General features: G+C 49.5%; 1 protein-coding gene across 1 annotated transcript; it reads right to left on the bottom strand.

Moving 5' to 3' along the window:
* Window positions 1-2,410: 2,410 nt before the first annotated feature.
* LOC149353033 (uncharacterized) lies at window positions 2,411-7,964 on the bottom strand. Its single transcript, XM_089577270.1, has 2 exons — window positions 7,836-7,964; window positions 2,411-2,776 (listed from the first exon to the last, which is right to left on the bottom strand). The coding sequence occupies exons 1-2, from the start codon at window positions 7,962-7,964 to the stop codon at window positions 2,411-2,413; spliced, it is 495 nt and encodes a 164-aa protein (XP_089433396.1).
* Window positions 7,965-15,560: the final 7,596 nt, after the last annotated feature.

The raw sequence follows: 15,560 nt of genomic DNA, 5'->3' as shown, positions 1-15,560 counted from the left end.
CCTTAGACGGATTCGGCCACCCAGCCGCGGCGGCCGCGTGTCGATGGAGGCGAAACGCAAAAGGCGTCTTTGTGTTGTTCGATGTCAGTGGACGTTAAAGATCCGCTCTCTCTTCTTTCAGTCCCACCTTCCTTCCTTCACTTAAGGTGCAGTTGATGTGCCCACCGAGAAGTGGAGCAGTTAGTGCGCTTTTTCTATTCGTCAAAAACTAATTTTCAAAACAAGCGCGGAGTAACACGCCTTTCCTTATTTTTTCAGTCCGATTACTTCCGTACTTTTCACAGCGTTGCGCTTGATGTATGAAACGGAGTATCGTATTAAGTGGACGCGTGTCCTCGTACTCTCCCTTGTTCTCGCGCTTACCTACAGACCATCCTGTCATTAGGCCACGGTCCGGTGACAGTATGTGCGGCATTCCTGATAGGTGGGGTGAGAAACGGATTGACTGCCAGGCGATGTCGGATATTACTGCGGAAGTTCAAGTTCTACCGTTATCATCCGGGACATATGGGCCGCGGCTTGTCCTTTTGTACGCCGAAGAAGCCGTAACACGCATTGTATCCTTACGAGCAGAAAAATACAGAAAATACACCAGGATGTTCTGAAACTGTGCATATTGCGCGTGTTGTATACACATTTCGCCGACGCGGTGGCTCAGTGGTTACGGTGCTCGGCTGCTGACCCAAAAGAGTCGAGTTCGATCCCTGCTGCGGCGGCTAGAATTTCTTTGGAGGAGAAATTCTAGAGGCCCGTGTACTGTGCGATGTCAGTGCACGTTAAAGAACCTCAGGTGGTCGAAATTTCCGGAGCCTTTCACTGCGGCGTCCCTCATAGCCTGAGTCGCTTTTGGACGTTAAATCCCACTAACCAAACCAAACCATTACGCCACTCATGGTGTGTTTTTACTCGCTTACCTGTTGCTGTTGTTCATGAGCTTGAAGAAAGCGCTCTTGAAACGAATTTTTCCCCGGACATGGCACCATTCGCTAAGCACTTACTTTTGACCACCTGCACGAAGTCTCAACACTTATCCACCTGGCATGCGGGAGGTGCGGGGTTCGATCCCCAGTGGCGCCGGGTACCCACCGGTGTGGTAGAGAGGGCGCAAGCTTTCCCTTGGCCTGGTGCTCGGTTTGTCTGGGGTGAAATACTTGGGAATTCGGCCTTTGACTTCACCATGAGTATAGCAGAAACCACCTTATGCCATGGCGCTCTTTGACCGGAGATGTCCTTGCGGAATAACAATTCATCATGATCATCAAGTCTCAACACTTCCACGATGCCACTGCGAGATTGTCAGCAGCAGAAAGTGTTATTTTGTTACGCGTTTCCCGCGGACGGCGTATGTCTCCGAAAACGTTGGAAGTAGCATGCAGCAACTGCAGGCAGAAAACAAAGAAAATTTTACGTATATATGCGCATATTAAATGATGCCACGTGCGTCACAAAACTAGCTCGAGGAGGGCTGTCGTCAAACTAACAAACAATAAATGGCTGGTGCGCAGCACTTATAAATGAAAAAAAAGGGACAAAAAACGGAAAAGTCGGCAGCAGGTGGCGTGACGCGCGTCGAGTGCCAAAGCGAACTTTCGCTGCAATTTCGAGATCGCAACACCCGATGCCATGTTCTGGCCCTTTGAAATAACCACCGAACACATCCACTGCTTATCCTGGCAAGCATGACATCGCGCGTCAATAGTGGCGTACGTCCCTCCATCAAGCCCAGCGTTTCCATATTGCGGAGACACCAGAGAGGAGCTCAAAGGAACGTCGCGCTAATCTCGCGGTCAGCTACAGCCAGCTAATGGGGCTAGAGGCCCGGCGGTTTGATACAAGTTGCACACACCTGACCCGGAAAGCTACGGTTGGAGGAGGGCACATGTTTGTTCTACACGATGGAAGAGCTACTTCTAGCGCACTGCTTTTTAAACGCATATACGTATATTGACACCCGGGGCCGGAAAACCGTCTTGTGCAGGCATGCGTCCGGACATGAGCATGAGGCCTCTAAGATTAACTAATGGATCAGTCAGCCGCGTTCGGCTAATGATATTGGGGCTTGTAATGTAGTAATTTGGACTTATTAGTTTAAGTCGACTTTTTCAGGAAGTAACCTGCCCGGGTGATCGGAGCACGAGTATAGAGTAAGACTGCCACGCGGGGACCAAAATCTCGGAGTGAACAACACGGATTGGAATAGCGTTCCAGGAGAGGCGTCGAAGAGGCGCATCTAGCTACGGTTCTGAATAAAGCAAATACACTCGGGCTCACAACGCAGCTTTATTCTGCCCAGCCGGCGGTACTGTCCCCTCTTCACTCAGAGATCGCAACTGCTGATACGGGCGGGAGCGAAAGAGGCTGAGCAGCACAAGCCGACGCGCACAGACGCTGCGGAGCCGGCGTGGAGAGGCTAGAACCGCAGCTCGACTCGTTGCATGTCGTCGCCCTCTTCGTCCTCCGATTCCGGATCACTCTTCTGCCCAGGTAGCGGAAACCCCTGAGACCGACAAAAATTGGCGAAGTCGTCCAAGTCATCTCCTCCGCCTCCATCCGTATTGGCCTCACTCTCTGGTTCCTTTGATGGTATATACTCCTCACTGTGGAGTTGTGAATGAAAATCCCTGAATCCGAGAACCAGCTTGACCAGGGCGAGTACCAGAGTTACGCTGATGAATATGCGTAAGGACATCAGGGCGTAGCCGCCCGCCGAGGGTGCGCTGAGATGTAGGCTACGGCTTTGCCACAAGATGATGGCTGCCGCCACTACGTAGATGACCTGCGAAGGACCGCAACCGATTGTACAGTGGCTGACAACGAGCTACGTCCAGACTTAACGCTCTGCACTGACATGGGTGAATGCGCTCAGAAGGGAGCAAAAAATTTTGACGGCGTATTCAAAATGGTGACCTGGAGCGAAGGAGCAAGCTATGCGTAGCGATATAATCAGAACTAATGATCTGAATCCGAATCGCCCGTTGAAACACTCTCTCTGGCTTGCCTGAGCTAGACAACTTTCTTGGGATCGCCAGTTGGAATACAGTAGTGCCTTGCTAATACGAACCGCGTTAATTTGGGCGACTCGAATTATGAACGAATTTTCCGCGGGAAAAAAGTTTTCAATATATTTCATCATCATCATCATCAGTCTGACTACGTCCACTGCAGGACAAGGCATCTCCCACATCTGTCCAATTAAACCTCTTCTATGCCAGCCGCGGCCACCTTATCCCTGAAAACTTTTTATGCCATCCGCCCACCTAACTTGCATGCATTGTATGCCCTGCCCAAGCCGATTTCTTCTTGTTGAGTTCGACTAGGATGTCATTAATCCGCGTTTCTTCTCTGGCCCACTTTACGCTCTATTGTCTCTTAGCGTTACAGTAACCGTTTTCCTTTCCATAGCTCGCTGCATTGTACTTAAGTTGAACCGTCTTCATTATCCTCCACGTTTCTGCCCCATAAGGGAGTACCGGCCAGATACGGCTTTTGTATGCATTTCTCTCGAGGGATAATCGTAAACTGCCGTTCATTATCTGAAAGAAACTGCCAAATGCGCTCCACCCCATTTTTATTATTCTCGTTATTTCGCTCTCGTGATTCGGATCTGCGGTCAGTACCTGCCCTAAGTAGACGTATTCCGTTGCCAGTTGCAGCCCCTCGCTACTAATAGTAAACTGCTGTTCCCTTCCGAGACCGTTGAACATTAGTTTCCGGCGTATTAATTTTTGCCCGCACCGTTTTGCTTTGCCTGTCTAGGTCATTGATCATGCTTTGCAACTCATCCCCTGAGTGACTTAGCAGGGCAGTGTCATCAGCGAATCTCAGATTACTAGGTATTCTCCTTTAAAGAGCAACTGCACTGCTTTTTGAGAATTTCTCGATATTCAAGGATTAAAATCACTACAGGCGGTAGGTAAAGCTTGCCAAGTGTTTTTGCGTTAGCATTTAAACTAGTGACGTAATCTACGATTGAATTTAGCGCTTTTCCTCAAGGAAACGGAGAACTGCGGGGAAGGTTGGTGTGGCGTCACGGTAGGCAACATTACAAATTACCGCTGCCGTCAGCCACACCATACCTGCCTCGTTCGACGCTGCCAAACGACGCTAGGCGAGCTTTGGTTTCGGTGGCACTGGATTTTTTCTTTTAAAGCAAGCCTTTACGCGTTGGAAATACACCGCTAGCTTCGATGACGTCATCATGCGCCCCCCACTTTGCATCGTGCGCTGCGGAGAAGATTGAAAGCCGTCGCGGTGTCAATCGGCGATTACGTCACCATTTCAAATTCTAGCCAGAAAATACTTCGCAGGCTTTATCTGCGGGTTTCGCAATTCTTCCTTTTTAGGCACGTCGATTTCTAAAACCTATGCAGTTGCCCTTTAACTCTTATCCATAAGCGTTCCCAGTCCAGGCCTCTGAATGCCTCATGCAAAAAGGCGGTGAATATCACTGCAGAGATCGTGTCTCCCTGCCTGACACCCTTCCTTATTGGAATTTCATTGCTGCCTTTATATAAGACTGTGGTGGCTGTGTAACCGTTATAGATATTTCCCAGTATATTTACATAAGGCTCTTCTACACCCTGCTTTAGCAATGCCTGAATGACTGCTGAGGTTTCGAGTGAGTCAAATGCTTTCTCGTAATCTATGAAGGATTGGTCATATTCTGCGCATTTCTCTATCCCCTGAATGACAGTGTGTATAAAGTCTATTGCCGAGTACCATTTACAAAAGCCTGCCTGATGATTTCGTTGATTGAAGTCTAGGGTTGTCCTTACTCTATTATCGATTACCTTGGTAAGTACCTCATAGGCAACGGACATTAACCTGATTGGTCTAATTTTTCAAGTCCTCTACGTCCCCTTTCGATGTATTTGCGCGTGGTTCATGCGGAAACTCACTTTCCTGACAATGGACAAGCGGAAAATGCTGTGAGCTCGTTGAGGCCAACTCATTTGTGTCTCGTTAATACAGACGGTGATGAGAACAAAATCTCTGCTGTTCCAATCTGATGTTTTATTTTCAGTATTTTCGGTTCAGAACACCACGGAACTGCACGAAAAAAAGTGCAAATGGCTGAGTGATCCTCCTTTTCTTGCGCGGTTTCATGCTTTAAATTGCAAAGTTGGCTAGTCGACGTGTCTTACTATTATTCGTATTTCAGGAATGGCTGTGAAGAAAACTTTCTTGCAGCTTGTGCCACGTAGAAAGCCAAATTCAGTTGGTATCTGCCGATTTAGCGCTGATATGTAGTAGCCGTTTGTGGGATGTGAACAGTTGTGGTCGGAGTTAAGTCATTTAGTCATTAGACGCCATCTAGCGTATCATAAGCTACTCAGTAGTCCATGATGCGCTAGCCGCGGCTAGAGGCGTCAAGCTGTACCACATGATTTCAACCGTAATGGCGAACACGATAATGGGCTTAGCTCCAAAATTTGTTTAATTTTAACTTTACTGGTTACCACTATGCACAGAAGCAGACCCTAATCATAGCCTGTTTGCTTCTAAATATTTTTCCTTCGCAATTCCTTATTGCGGACGACTCGCTCTATGGACAGTTTTTTTCGGGGACCCACGTTCCCATATTAACGAGGCCCGACTTACACCATAGGAGAGGATGCTCTACCTTCGCGGCAGACCAGGGGCCCTATTCTGTTACGGTTCTTTGCATTTTACATTTCATTTGGCCGTGACGTCAATGTGAAAAAAGTAGCAGCAAGTAGGAAGGGAAGCGGCTAATCACAGACACAGCCCATACGGCCAGGGCGCCGCCGCTAGCCAGCGAGTTCCGCCGCATCCATTCTGGTTTAGCCTCACATACCACGCTGCGCTAATTCGTAGCGCAAACGACGGCCAGTTGCTTTTTCGAGCCTGAATTAGCGGCGATAAAACTCTTCAATCGTGTCATACGTATCGTCGAGCTCCGTCACTTGTGGGCGCCGTCGCCGGTCGGCCAGCTGCGTCACAAGTGCTCGAGACGAGTTTATTCAAGCTGGGAACATCGTGGACATGTTTCTCTCAGGAACAGCGCGACGTCTGCTCTAACGCCCTACAGCAATAGCAGCAGCGACCAATGGCAGGGGACAGAATGAAAAGGTCAGGAAATTGATCGTTACAGAATACGGCCCCAGGTGACGTTACGGGCGCTGAGAGCCATTAGCATTTCGCGGCATGCGATGACTGGGGAAAGGGAACTGTGACATTGTTTCGGTTGCTCCTTTCCTTCCTGTGGTTGCTCCACGTCATCGCTAATAATCGCCTCACAGAAAAAGTTTCACTTGGTCGTCAGCTCGAAAAGAATAGCGGGGCGGGTTTCTGGTTTCTCCTGCTTAGAGCTGACGACGCAGTGCACGGTCTGTGAAGGAAGACGCGTCTGTTGAAAGGCGCTGACAAGGTGAGCGCGTGGTGGTCCACTTTCTTTTCTCTATTTCTTAATGATTTTTTTTTTGAGGGGGGGGGGGGGTTGTGGCGTTTGCTGCTTGTCTATTCTATTTCTATCTTGTCGTCTGCCGCGCCCACGGGCAGTTTCCTGCGGTAGCGAGACGTGGCGTCGCTTCTAGTAATGATACGCTCCATCGTAGCGGCCGACACCGAGCAACGTGCGGGCTGACGTACTGCAGCGACCATGTGAATGCGTTCAAGTACGGTAGTAAAATGGAATTGCAGTGGAATCCTACTAGCCCTGCCCAGCACTCGCTAGCTCTTTCCGCGGTTCATGGCTTGACGTCACCATACGTAGCAAAGCGCGAAAACAGATCAAGAAAGACGCAGAAAAGAAGCGAGCAATCGAAGAAAGAGGGCCATTCAGAGTCGTGAGAAATAAAGAAAATAATTCGAACCAAATAACATCTTTTTCGCATAATAACCACGCCCTGCAATCCTCGTAGGAGCACTCTCTCGACGGTCGCGTTCGTGCGTTTTTTTTTGCGTTTTGTAAATGCATGAGCAAATGATAATCATTTCATGTGCCTACATTAATTTTAATATAGAAAATCCTTTCATACATGACGTCCATTATAGTGTATCTTTAAGCACACCTCATTCTTCTGAACAGAACACAGTGTATGCTTTGGTAGCCTATGGTTAGGTTTTACAGGAAACCAATCTGCTTCGAATCTGTAAGAAAGTAAATTCCCTGCCGTCGATGGCCTCGGCTGTATACTCACATACGGCGGATTCTAAATCTTTAACGTAAATGATTTCTGGCTATTGAAAAGCTATACTTGTTACCTGCACTGAATGCGAAGAGGTTGGGATGCGTTAAGTGAGCTTTGTGGACCAAACAATGCGTGATTTACTAGCAGGAATGGGCGCAGTACCTCGCAACGAGGGACGGAGACAAAAAATGTACGCCATTTAGAGCTACGGTGGCGAGCAGGTGCCGTCAGCCCTAAAATTTTACTGAAAATTTTACTGAATACCGAAGCGCCTAAAAAATAAATTCAAATGCTTTTTTTGGGCCTGGCGCGCAGACTTGATCTGAAAGATTATATGCGTCGACTGCGCAGTGAAGCGTAACACACACTCTCATACTGAGGGGCACGGCATCGGCTGAAAATGAGAAGATCAATTTTAGTGGCGCCCGCGTTCCGTGTGCTTTCGGCGCCGACTGCATGAGCGATACAAACGCTGTAGGCTAGCGCGGTGGCTCCTCTAAGAGGAACGGAAGAAGCGCTTCGCTGTCTAAAAGTCTCCGCAGTCTGCGCTGCGTGGTCCATACTTTCTCAGTCGAAACTATGCTTCTTGGCTGCAGTGCCAATGTCTTGTACGCTGAGGCTCACTGCTAAGCCTCTGCCACAGCGGCGCGCAACAGAGGTACATGGACGTTCGAGACTTACATATGCGGCCATTTTCTTGAATTTGGAGCTGAACCATCCTTTGCCGGTAGTACCCTCGGCGGACTCGATCGCCTCGATTATAGCAGTCTCGCTCTCGGTGCGCTTGAAGGAAAGCCTGGCAAACGGCATCTTGAACGACGGAGGAGGTAGGCTTCGCTCGGTGATGAAGGGGCAAGAAAGAAGCTCTGTACTCCTCGTGCCTCGTGGTGTGCTGTTCCTTTCTTTACTTCGTCACCGTAGGCGTTTTCACGAGTAAAAAAAAAGAAAACGGTGATGCGAAAAAAAGCATATGTAGCAAAAGGATATAGGGTTCCTTTGCAGTGTAAAAAAAAAGCAAAGGGGAAACGGGGACATTCAAGGACTGGCGTTCTTGTAGCCGCCATTATGAGAAAATGACATATTTCGTTTCTTTTTTTTGTTTATGGGACAACATTATTTGACGGATGATGAGCTTTTCTTCTTTCTTTACGCGGTCTTACGGCGCTGCGGGTTTCTCGTTGCCGTAGAAGGGCACTGAAAATCTTGAAAGAGGAGGAGCCATTTTTAAAAGCCGAAGGCTTGCGTTTCGTGGTGCGGAGCAAGAGCGATTTCGCGAACGTCATCTTTGAGTTCACGGAAATATTCCCAGAGAGGTTACAAGAAATCACTTTCTAAGAAATAAGAGCGGGATTGTTGGGAGGTTTATTTTCAGGTCAAACAGCGTACCAATCTGCGCAACTTATCTGTCGAGTAAGCTTCCATTGCCAGCCGCAGCAGTCGACGGGAGCCGCTGTGCTAACGTGGTTTTCCCCTTCAGCTTCTTGGGTAATTTTTACGAGAGGGCGCGAAGCGGGAAAACGCAGGCTGGTTTGCGATGTGTGCTTGTTATTTTAAAGGGTGGGCGGCTTTCGTCCGTCAGCTTATCGTATACAGTTATCTGACACACCGTCGGCTGCTCTGTTTGCAGCGTGAAGTTAATAGACTGAAATGTACAGTCGTGAGCAAAGGTGGTATACAACATTCGACGATACAAGGCGCAAGAGTGGACAGGACAAACTAAGAACGAACACGGACAAGGTGCTTTGTTCGTCCTGTCCACTCTTGCGCCTTGTATGGTCGAGTCATGCACCAGATCGCCCAACAGTCGATTCTTCTGGTATACAACATGCAGCTGGTGGCGGATATCTGGAAAACTAAAGCCCCTTGATGAAAGAAAGTAGCGACACTCTCCTCCACGCGGCGCTTTCCTCCTCGTTTCTCCTTGCCCGCCGGCTCCCAGCGCTGCACACGGCACGCTTTTTCGTCCAGGCACCCGTAACCAATCGGCAGAATCGAAAGACGAAGAATGCAGCGAACGGATAACAAAATTGCAAGCACAGTCACAACCGGTGCGCGCTTCCGTGGGCAATGGCAGGAATCGGCGTGAAGCGAAACCAGGCAGGACGAAAAATGACGCGCACGGAAAACGAAATGACAAGCGAAATCACAACCGGCGCGCGTTTCCATGGGCAACGGCAAGGAGACCAATCGGCGTGAAGCAAAACCCGGCTGGACGAAAAATGGCGCGCCCTGAAAACAAAATACTAAGCAAAAACACCAACCTCCTGCGTTTCCATAGGCAACGCCAGGGAGACCAATTGGCGTGAAGCGAAACCTGGCTTCCAGCCAACGCCCGCGGTCCGGAAGAGCAGAGGCGAGGAGGAAGCGAGGAGGTCGCGCGGTGGCGGCAAAGTTCTAAGGTTTGCGGTACTTTATATTATCAAGGGGTTTTATGGAAAACTAAAGCCCCTTGATGAAAGGAAGTAGCGACACTCTCCTCCGCGCGGCGCTTTCCTCCTCGTTTCTCCTCGCCCGCCGGCTCCCAGCGCTGCACACGGCACGCTTTTTCGTCCAGGCGCCCGTAGCCAATCCGCAGCATCGAAAGCTGGCGCGCGTTTTGTGGGCGGCCACCTTGAGTTACCAGATCTTCATAGATGCCAGTAAAAGCATTGGTAGTGCTGGAAATATCAAGCCACTGGTTCCTCCGCAAGCCATCCTGCTTTCCTTGCGGGATCATGAATACGGCGAAACCATCCTCATGTATATTTATGCAGTTAAGTGCACAGAAATCCGGCATACTGCGAGCGCTCAGCACAGAAAACTGTTGCCAAGGGGCTTTGCAGAAAACGAAGCGTGCTCCGTCCGCTGCGTCCATACAAGACGAAGAATGCCGCGAACGGATAACAAAATTGCAAGCACAGTCACAACCGGCGCGCGCTTCCGTGGGCAACGGCAGGAATCGGCGTGAAGCGAAACCAGGCAGGACGAAAAATGACGCGCAGGGAAAACAAAATGACAAGCAGAATCACAACCGGCGCGCGTTTCCATGGGCAACGGCAAGGAGACTAATCGGCGTGAAGCGAAACCCGGCTCGACGAAAAATGGCGCGCCCAGAAAACAAAATACTAAGCAAAAACACCAACCGTCCGCGTTTCCATGGGCAACGCCAGGGAGACCAATCGGCGTGAAGCGAAACCTGGCTTCCAGCCAACGCCCGCGGCCCGGCAGCGCAGAGGCGAGGAGGTAGCGAGGAGGTCGCGCGGCGGCGGCGAAGTTCTAAGGTTTGCGGTACTTTATATTATCAAGGGGCTTTATGGAAAACTGCACCGAAACGCCATCTAGCGGCAGCGACAGGGGTCGAGACAGTTCAACGGTGGCCCATGTAATCTACAGGCATGTCAGTTGGCCCCTTTCGCTGTGTCGCGAACAGTTGGGTGAAATGCCGAGCAGTGCTGCAGCCCTACAGTACGTGTTAACGTTGAAGTAAAAACATCACAGACATAGCCTTTTGTTCGTCGAATTGGCGTCATGCGAAGGACCATTACGCTAGCGATATCGCAGTGCGAGCGCCGGTCTTGCGCCGGTTGTCTTGCCGTATCGCGATGATGCAGTGAAAACAAAAATATAAAAAAACGCCACCCACGCGACCTTTACCGCTTCGGAGCGTTTAGACGAGCAGGAGCGCGACGCATCGAACCGAGCTAACTGACGTGCTTATGGATCCAATGGGGCACCGCCGCGATTGTCTAGATCCCAGATAGCTTTTGCTAGATTGCGTTGCAATACAGTTTTCCCAAGCTCCGCCACCAGCTGCTTGTTGTATACCACTTTTGTAGCGAAAGCTACATTGGCCACGAACTTGCGATTTCGCTGTGGCGGGGCTCCGAGGAGGCACAGTGACCGACCTTGAGCCGTTCAACGCCGCAGCTGGCGGACGCCGCGCGCTCGCCGCGCCAACTGGCGTGACGTCACACCGCGCGCCTCGCCGCGGAGCCGCCGCCGTTTGGTATGACGTCACACCGCTTGTCACATCACTGCGCTCGCTTTCGCTACGTACGAGGTCTGTTAGAAAAGTATCCGACTTTATTTTTTTTGCGAACACCTGATGTATATGAGACAAGCGCGCTTGCATCAGGCGACCATGAACCTTCATGCGCATTCATGAATTTTTTCCCGCCTGCCGATAGCGTCAGTCGCTGGGAAGCAGCGTTTGAGTGAGGCAGTGTGCAGTGCTCTCGTCGGTTTTTTATTGCAAGGAAAATGGCGGAGTGAAAGGAGCAGCGCTACTGCAACCAATTTTGCCATAAACTTGGCGACAGCCGAGTGGAAACCATTCGAAATATTCAGACGGCTTTCGGTGAATATGCTATGAGCAGCACACAGTTTAAGCAGTGTTACTATTGTTTTAAAGATGGCCGCACATCGGTGGAGAACGAGCCACGCTCCAATCGGCCATCAACATGCCAAAATGACCAGGCCATTGCCGAACTGAACGCTATGGTGATGCGGGACCGTCGCGTGACTATCCGAGAAATTGAGGAAGAGGTGGACATGAGCAATTTCTCCGCACATTCCATTATCACCGAAGATTTGGCCATGGAGAGAGTTGCGGCGAAATTCGTGCCGAAGCTGCTCACGGTGGAGCAAAAGCAGCTTCGTGTTGAAGTCTCACAGGACATGCTGGATTCCGCAAACAGTGACCCCGACTTCATCAACATCATAATCACTAGTGACGAGTCTTGGGTGTACAGGTACGACCCGGAAACCAGATCCCAGTCGTCAGAGTGGAAGCATTCCACGTCACCAAGACTTAAGAAGGCCCGCCAATTGCGCAGCAATGTGAAAGTGATGCTGACTGCTTTCTTTGACACCCTCTGTGTGGCAGACCACGAGTACGCACTCTACTGGGTCAAACAATGACCAAAGAGTACTACAGGGATGTCCTCCGTTGCCTACGAGATGCTGTGCGGCGCAAGAACCCGGAGCTGAGGTCAACAGGAAATTGGCGCACCCATCGCGCCAATGCTCTTGCACATTCCTCGCACTCGAATCAAATTTTTTGGTGAAAAACCAGACTCCTGTAGTTCAACAGACTCCTTACTGTCCTGATATGGCCCCTGCGATTTCTGGCTGGTTCCCAAAATCAAAAGGCCATTGAAAGGAGCGCGATTTCAGACAAGGAAGAACATTATGGCTGCAACGACAGCTGAGCTAAACTCCATTCCGAAAAGGGCCTTTTCGGAATACTTCCCACAATGACAGCACCGCTGGGAGAAGTGTGTGGAGTCCCAAGTAGACTACTTTAAAGATGACTAGATTTGCAACGCTCCAGTTATGCAAGTTTTTTTTCAACGGCCAAAGGTCGGATACTTTTCTAACAGACCTCGTATATCCTGGCACAGACGAGCTTAGCCACCGCCAATTTTTGTTCACGACTATACATGTTTCTTCTTCCCTTTAGAAGGTTCGTTTAGGAATTTATAAACAAACAATAACAAAATAAGTGAAACACAGCTAAATATTGTTAGTGAACATTCATAAATTAGATCTGCCCAAGAACTTTTGAGAACTGTTGAGGCTGCGTGCTAAAGGATGGCTGCAACATGCAGACGAGATTACTTACTCAGGGAAGGTTCCGGGGCTTTCTTATAGGATGTTCTTAGGGGCGACAAAAGCTTGCCGTGAATGCATGTCTTTACTGTGGGTGTTAATGAAACTATTGAGGAAGGCACAAACTAGATGCGAAGCAAAGCTATTTTAGGGACCACATTTCCATTGTTCTTCGCAAAGCCGCGCTAGATTGTTTTTGAATGACGCTTCAGCGCACGCACAGGACGAGCCGTGAAGAAAACAAAATACACACAGGCGCTACCACAACTTACATTCGAAGTATTCTGGAAGGTGACGGCACCATAGCGGCCATCACTCGCCTCCACACATGAAAGTAGCTCATCGTGGGGCAAAGAATAGATTAAATGTTTAATGTCAGTGGAAGAGGCGTAAAGCTGCCTTCCGTCATTCGCTTTCAGAAATTCAACGACAGCTTCTGAATCTTTTACAATAAACGGATCACCGTACTCTAGTCGTTTCAAATTGTCTTATAAGAATTGAGCGACAAATTTTGCCAAGTTCCAGCTTCAGATCCGACCACGCAAAAAAAAATAATTCTGTCTCATGTGTCCTTGTTGTGAAAAATATTTTTAGGCTGGCTTTTTCACTTTTCTCGGTATCGCGTTATTTAAAGGGGCTCTGAAAGGGACTCTAATAAAGTTGCGGTATGGCTGGGATATTGAAACACGCCGCTTCACAAATATTTCTCCACCAAGAATTTTTTCAACTGTACGATAGTCGAGGCTGAAGAAGCGGCCGTCACTCTAGCGGCAGCGGAGGGCTATCGATCTAAACGGTCTCTAACAATCCTTACAGACTCACAAACATCATGCCGCAACTACCTACGCGGCAGAATAGGGCACAGAGCGCTCCGCATACTCCGCTCTGGTGGCCACATAACACAACGACAACCAAACGAAGAACCAATCAGGCATACGATAGTATGGACGCCGGGACACGCGGGAGTAAAAGGGAACCAAGAGGCGGACAGGATAGCTCGAGGGTACACTTATTACCGAGTATCCAAAGTAGCCGACCTCGAGGAGAACGAACCTGTACCCCAAGATTATTCGGCGGTACTAAATTATTACAAGGGAGCTGCAGAAAGCGGTATCCATCACCACACAACTCCCTTAGCAGAGAAGACTCTGTCGCGTGGAGGCAGCTACAAACGGGCTCGTACCCGAACCTACACGTACTCAACAAAATATATCCCACACAATACACTGACAAATGCCCTTGGTGCCAAGAACCACCCACGCTGTACCACATAACGTGGGCATGCCAGAGGATAATCGTGGTACCAGTTATAACAAACCCGAGTGCGGAGCAATGGGAGCGAGTGCTCTCCAGCGATCGCCGAGTCGACCAAGAAGGTTTGATTCGGCGAGCACATCTGGCAGCAGCTTCCAGCGGAACCCTGGACTAAGGGCAGCCGACCTTTGTATAAGCAGATGGACGAAGCCATCTGACAGCCGCAGAAGAAAAGCAAATCTAGAGCTTAATAAAGTTGTTCACTCACTCACACTCAATCCGCGTTGTAGAAGCTGAGCTATCTCTAGCCAGAATTTGAATTCCAGCGTCTTCGCGCCTTTCCATCTCTTCTCGCCACTTTTTTGCACGCTGGAAGGTCGGCGCTCCTCAGACGGCCCAACCTCAGGGAGCGGGGCTTCCTTACCCGCCGGCACTACGCGGCTTATTAGCCGCGGCCATGACAGCTGCCTGATGTCTGACAGAATCTGACCAATAGCCACCTCCCAACTTGTATACGCAGGTGCGAGCTACGGAGGAGGGTGCGAGCATGAAAAAGTCGCCGGCTAGGGCTCGCCAATTTCGCGCGTGATTGTGGGTCCTCTGCTGCGTGTACAACTGTATTATTTGGCTTAGGTTTTCATGACACCATGTAGTGACTGAGTGAGTTGATGTGCTGTCCTCGAAAGGTGTTTCAGAGCCCCTTTAATACGGCCTCGCATAGGTTTTTATGCTCGGGTTTTTACTTGTGCAAGATTGGTTTTTGTTTTCATTTGGTTTAATGTTCAGTACCGAAGCGACTCAGGCAATGAGGGACGCCATAGTGGAGGGCTCCGGATAATTTCGGCCACCTGGGGTTCTTTAACGCGCACTAACATCGCACAGTACACGGGCCTCGAGAATTTCGCCTCCATCGAAATGCGACCGCCGTGGCCGGGATCGAACCCGCGTCTTTCGGGTCTGCAGCCGAGCGCCACAGAGCCACCGGCGGCTTAGTTCTGCAAGAAGCACACTGTTCACTCTGTTTAATCCCCCTTGCACTGCGGTGTTCCCTTCGACAGAACGGCATTACCGCCTTATTTGTCAGAAGGTAGGAGACGCAGATTATGTCCCTTTAGACAGCTTCTATCTGTGGAACTGAAGCCCCAGTTTGCAACAGTACATCGCGCCAGCATAACCACTTAGTGCGTTTGCTATTTTTCACAGCAAAAACACATTAGGCTGATTGCCCTTTCCGCGTGATCGTATCTGAAGCAGGAACCTGACAAAAGAAAACTCTCACAATTATTATAAAAATTTGAAGCCATTAGAAATAGATGATCTATTTATTGTCGAAGGTTCAGATGTAGCCGTTGAATTTTTGAAAGAGAATGACGGAAGACGGCTTTACGACTTTTCCGCTGATATTAAAGATTTAGACTACTCTTTTCTCCACGATGAGCTACTGTCGTGCGTGGAAACAAGTCTTTACTTTTGACATACAGGAAGCCGTGAGGCGCAGGCAGGAGTGGAGTACAAAGACATTTATAAAAAGACAAACTGCAAGACCAAAATGCAAGCAAAACA

The sequence above is a fragment of the Amblyomma mixtum genome, chromosome 3 (assembly GCF_055824585.1).
Source record: "Amblyomma mixtum isolate Tamu chromosome 3, ASM5582458v1, whole genome shotgun sequence".
NCBI lineage: Eukaryota > Metazoa > Arthropoda > Arachnida > Ixodida > Ixodidae > Amblyomma > Amblyomma mixtum.
This window is presented reverse-complemented; position numbering and strand designations above follow the sequence as displayed.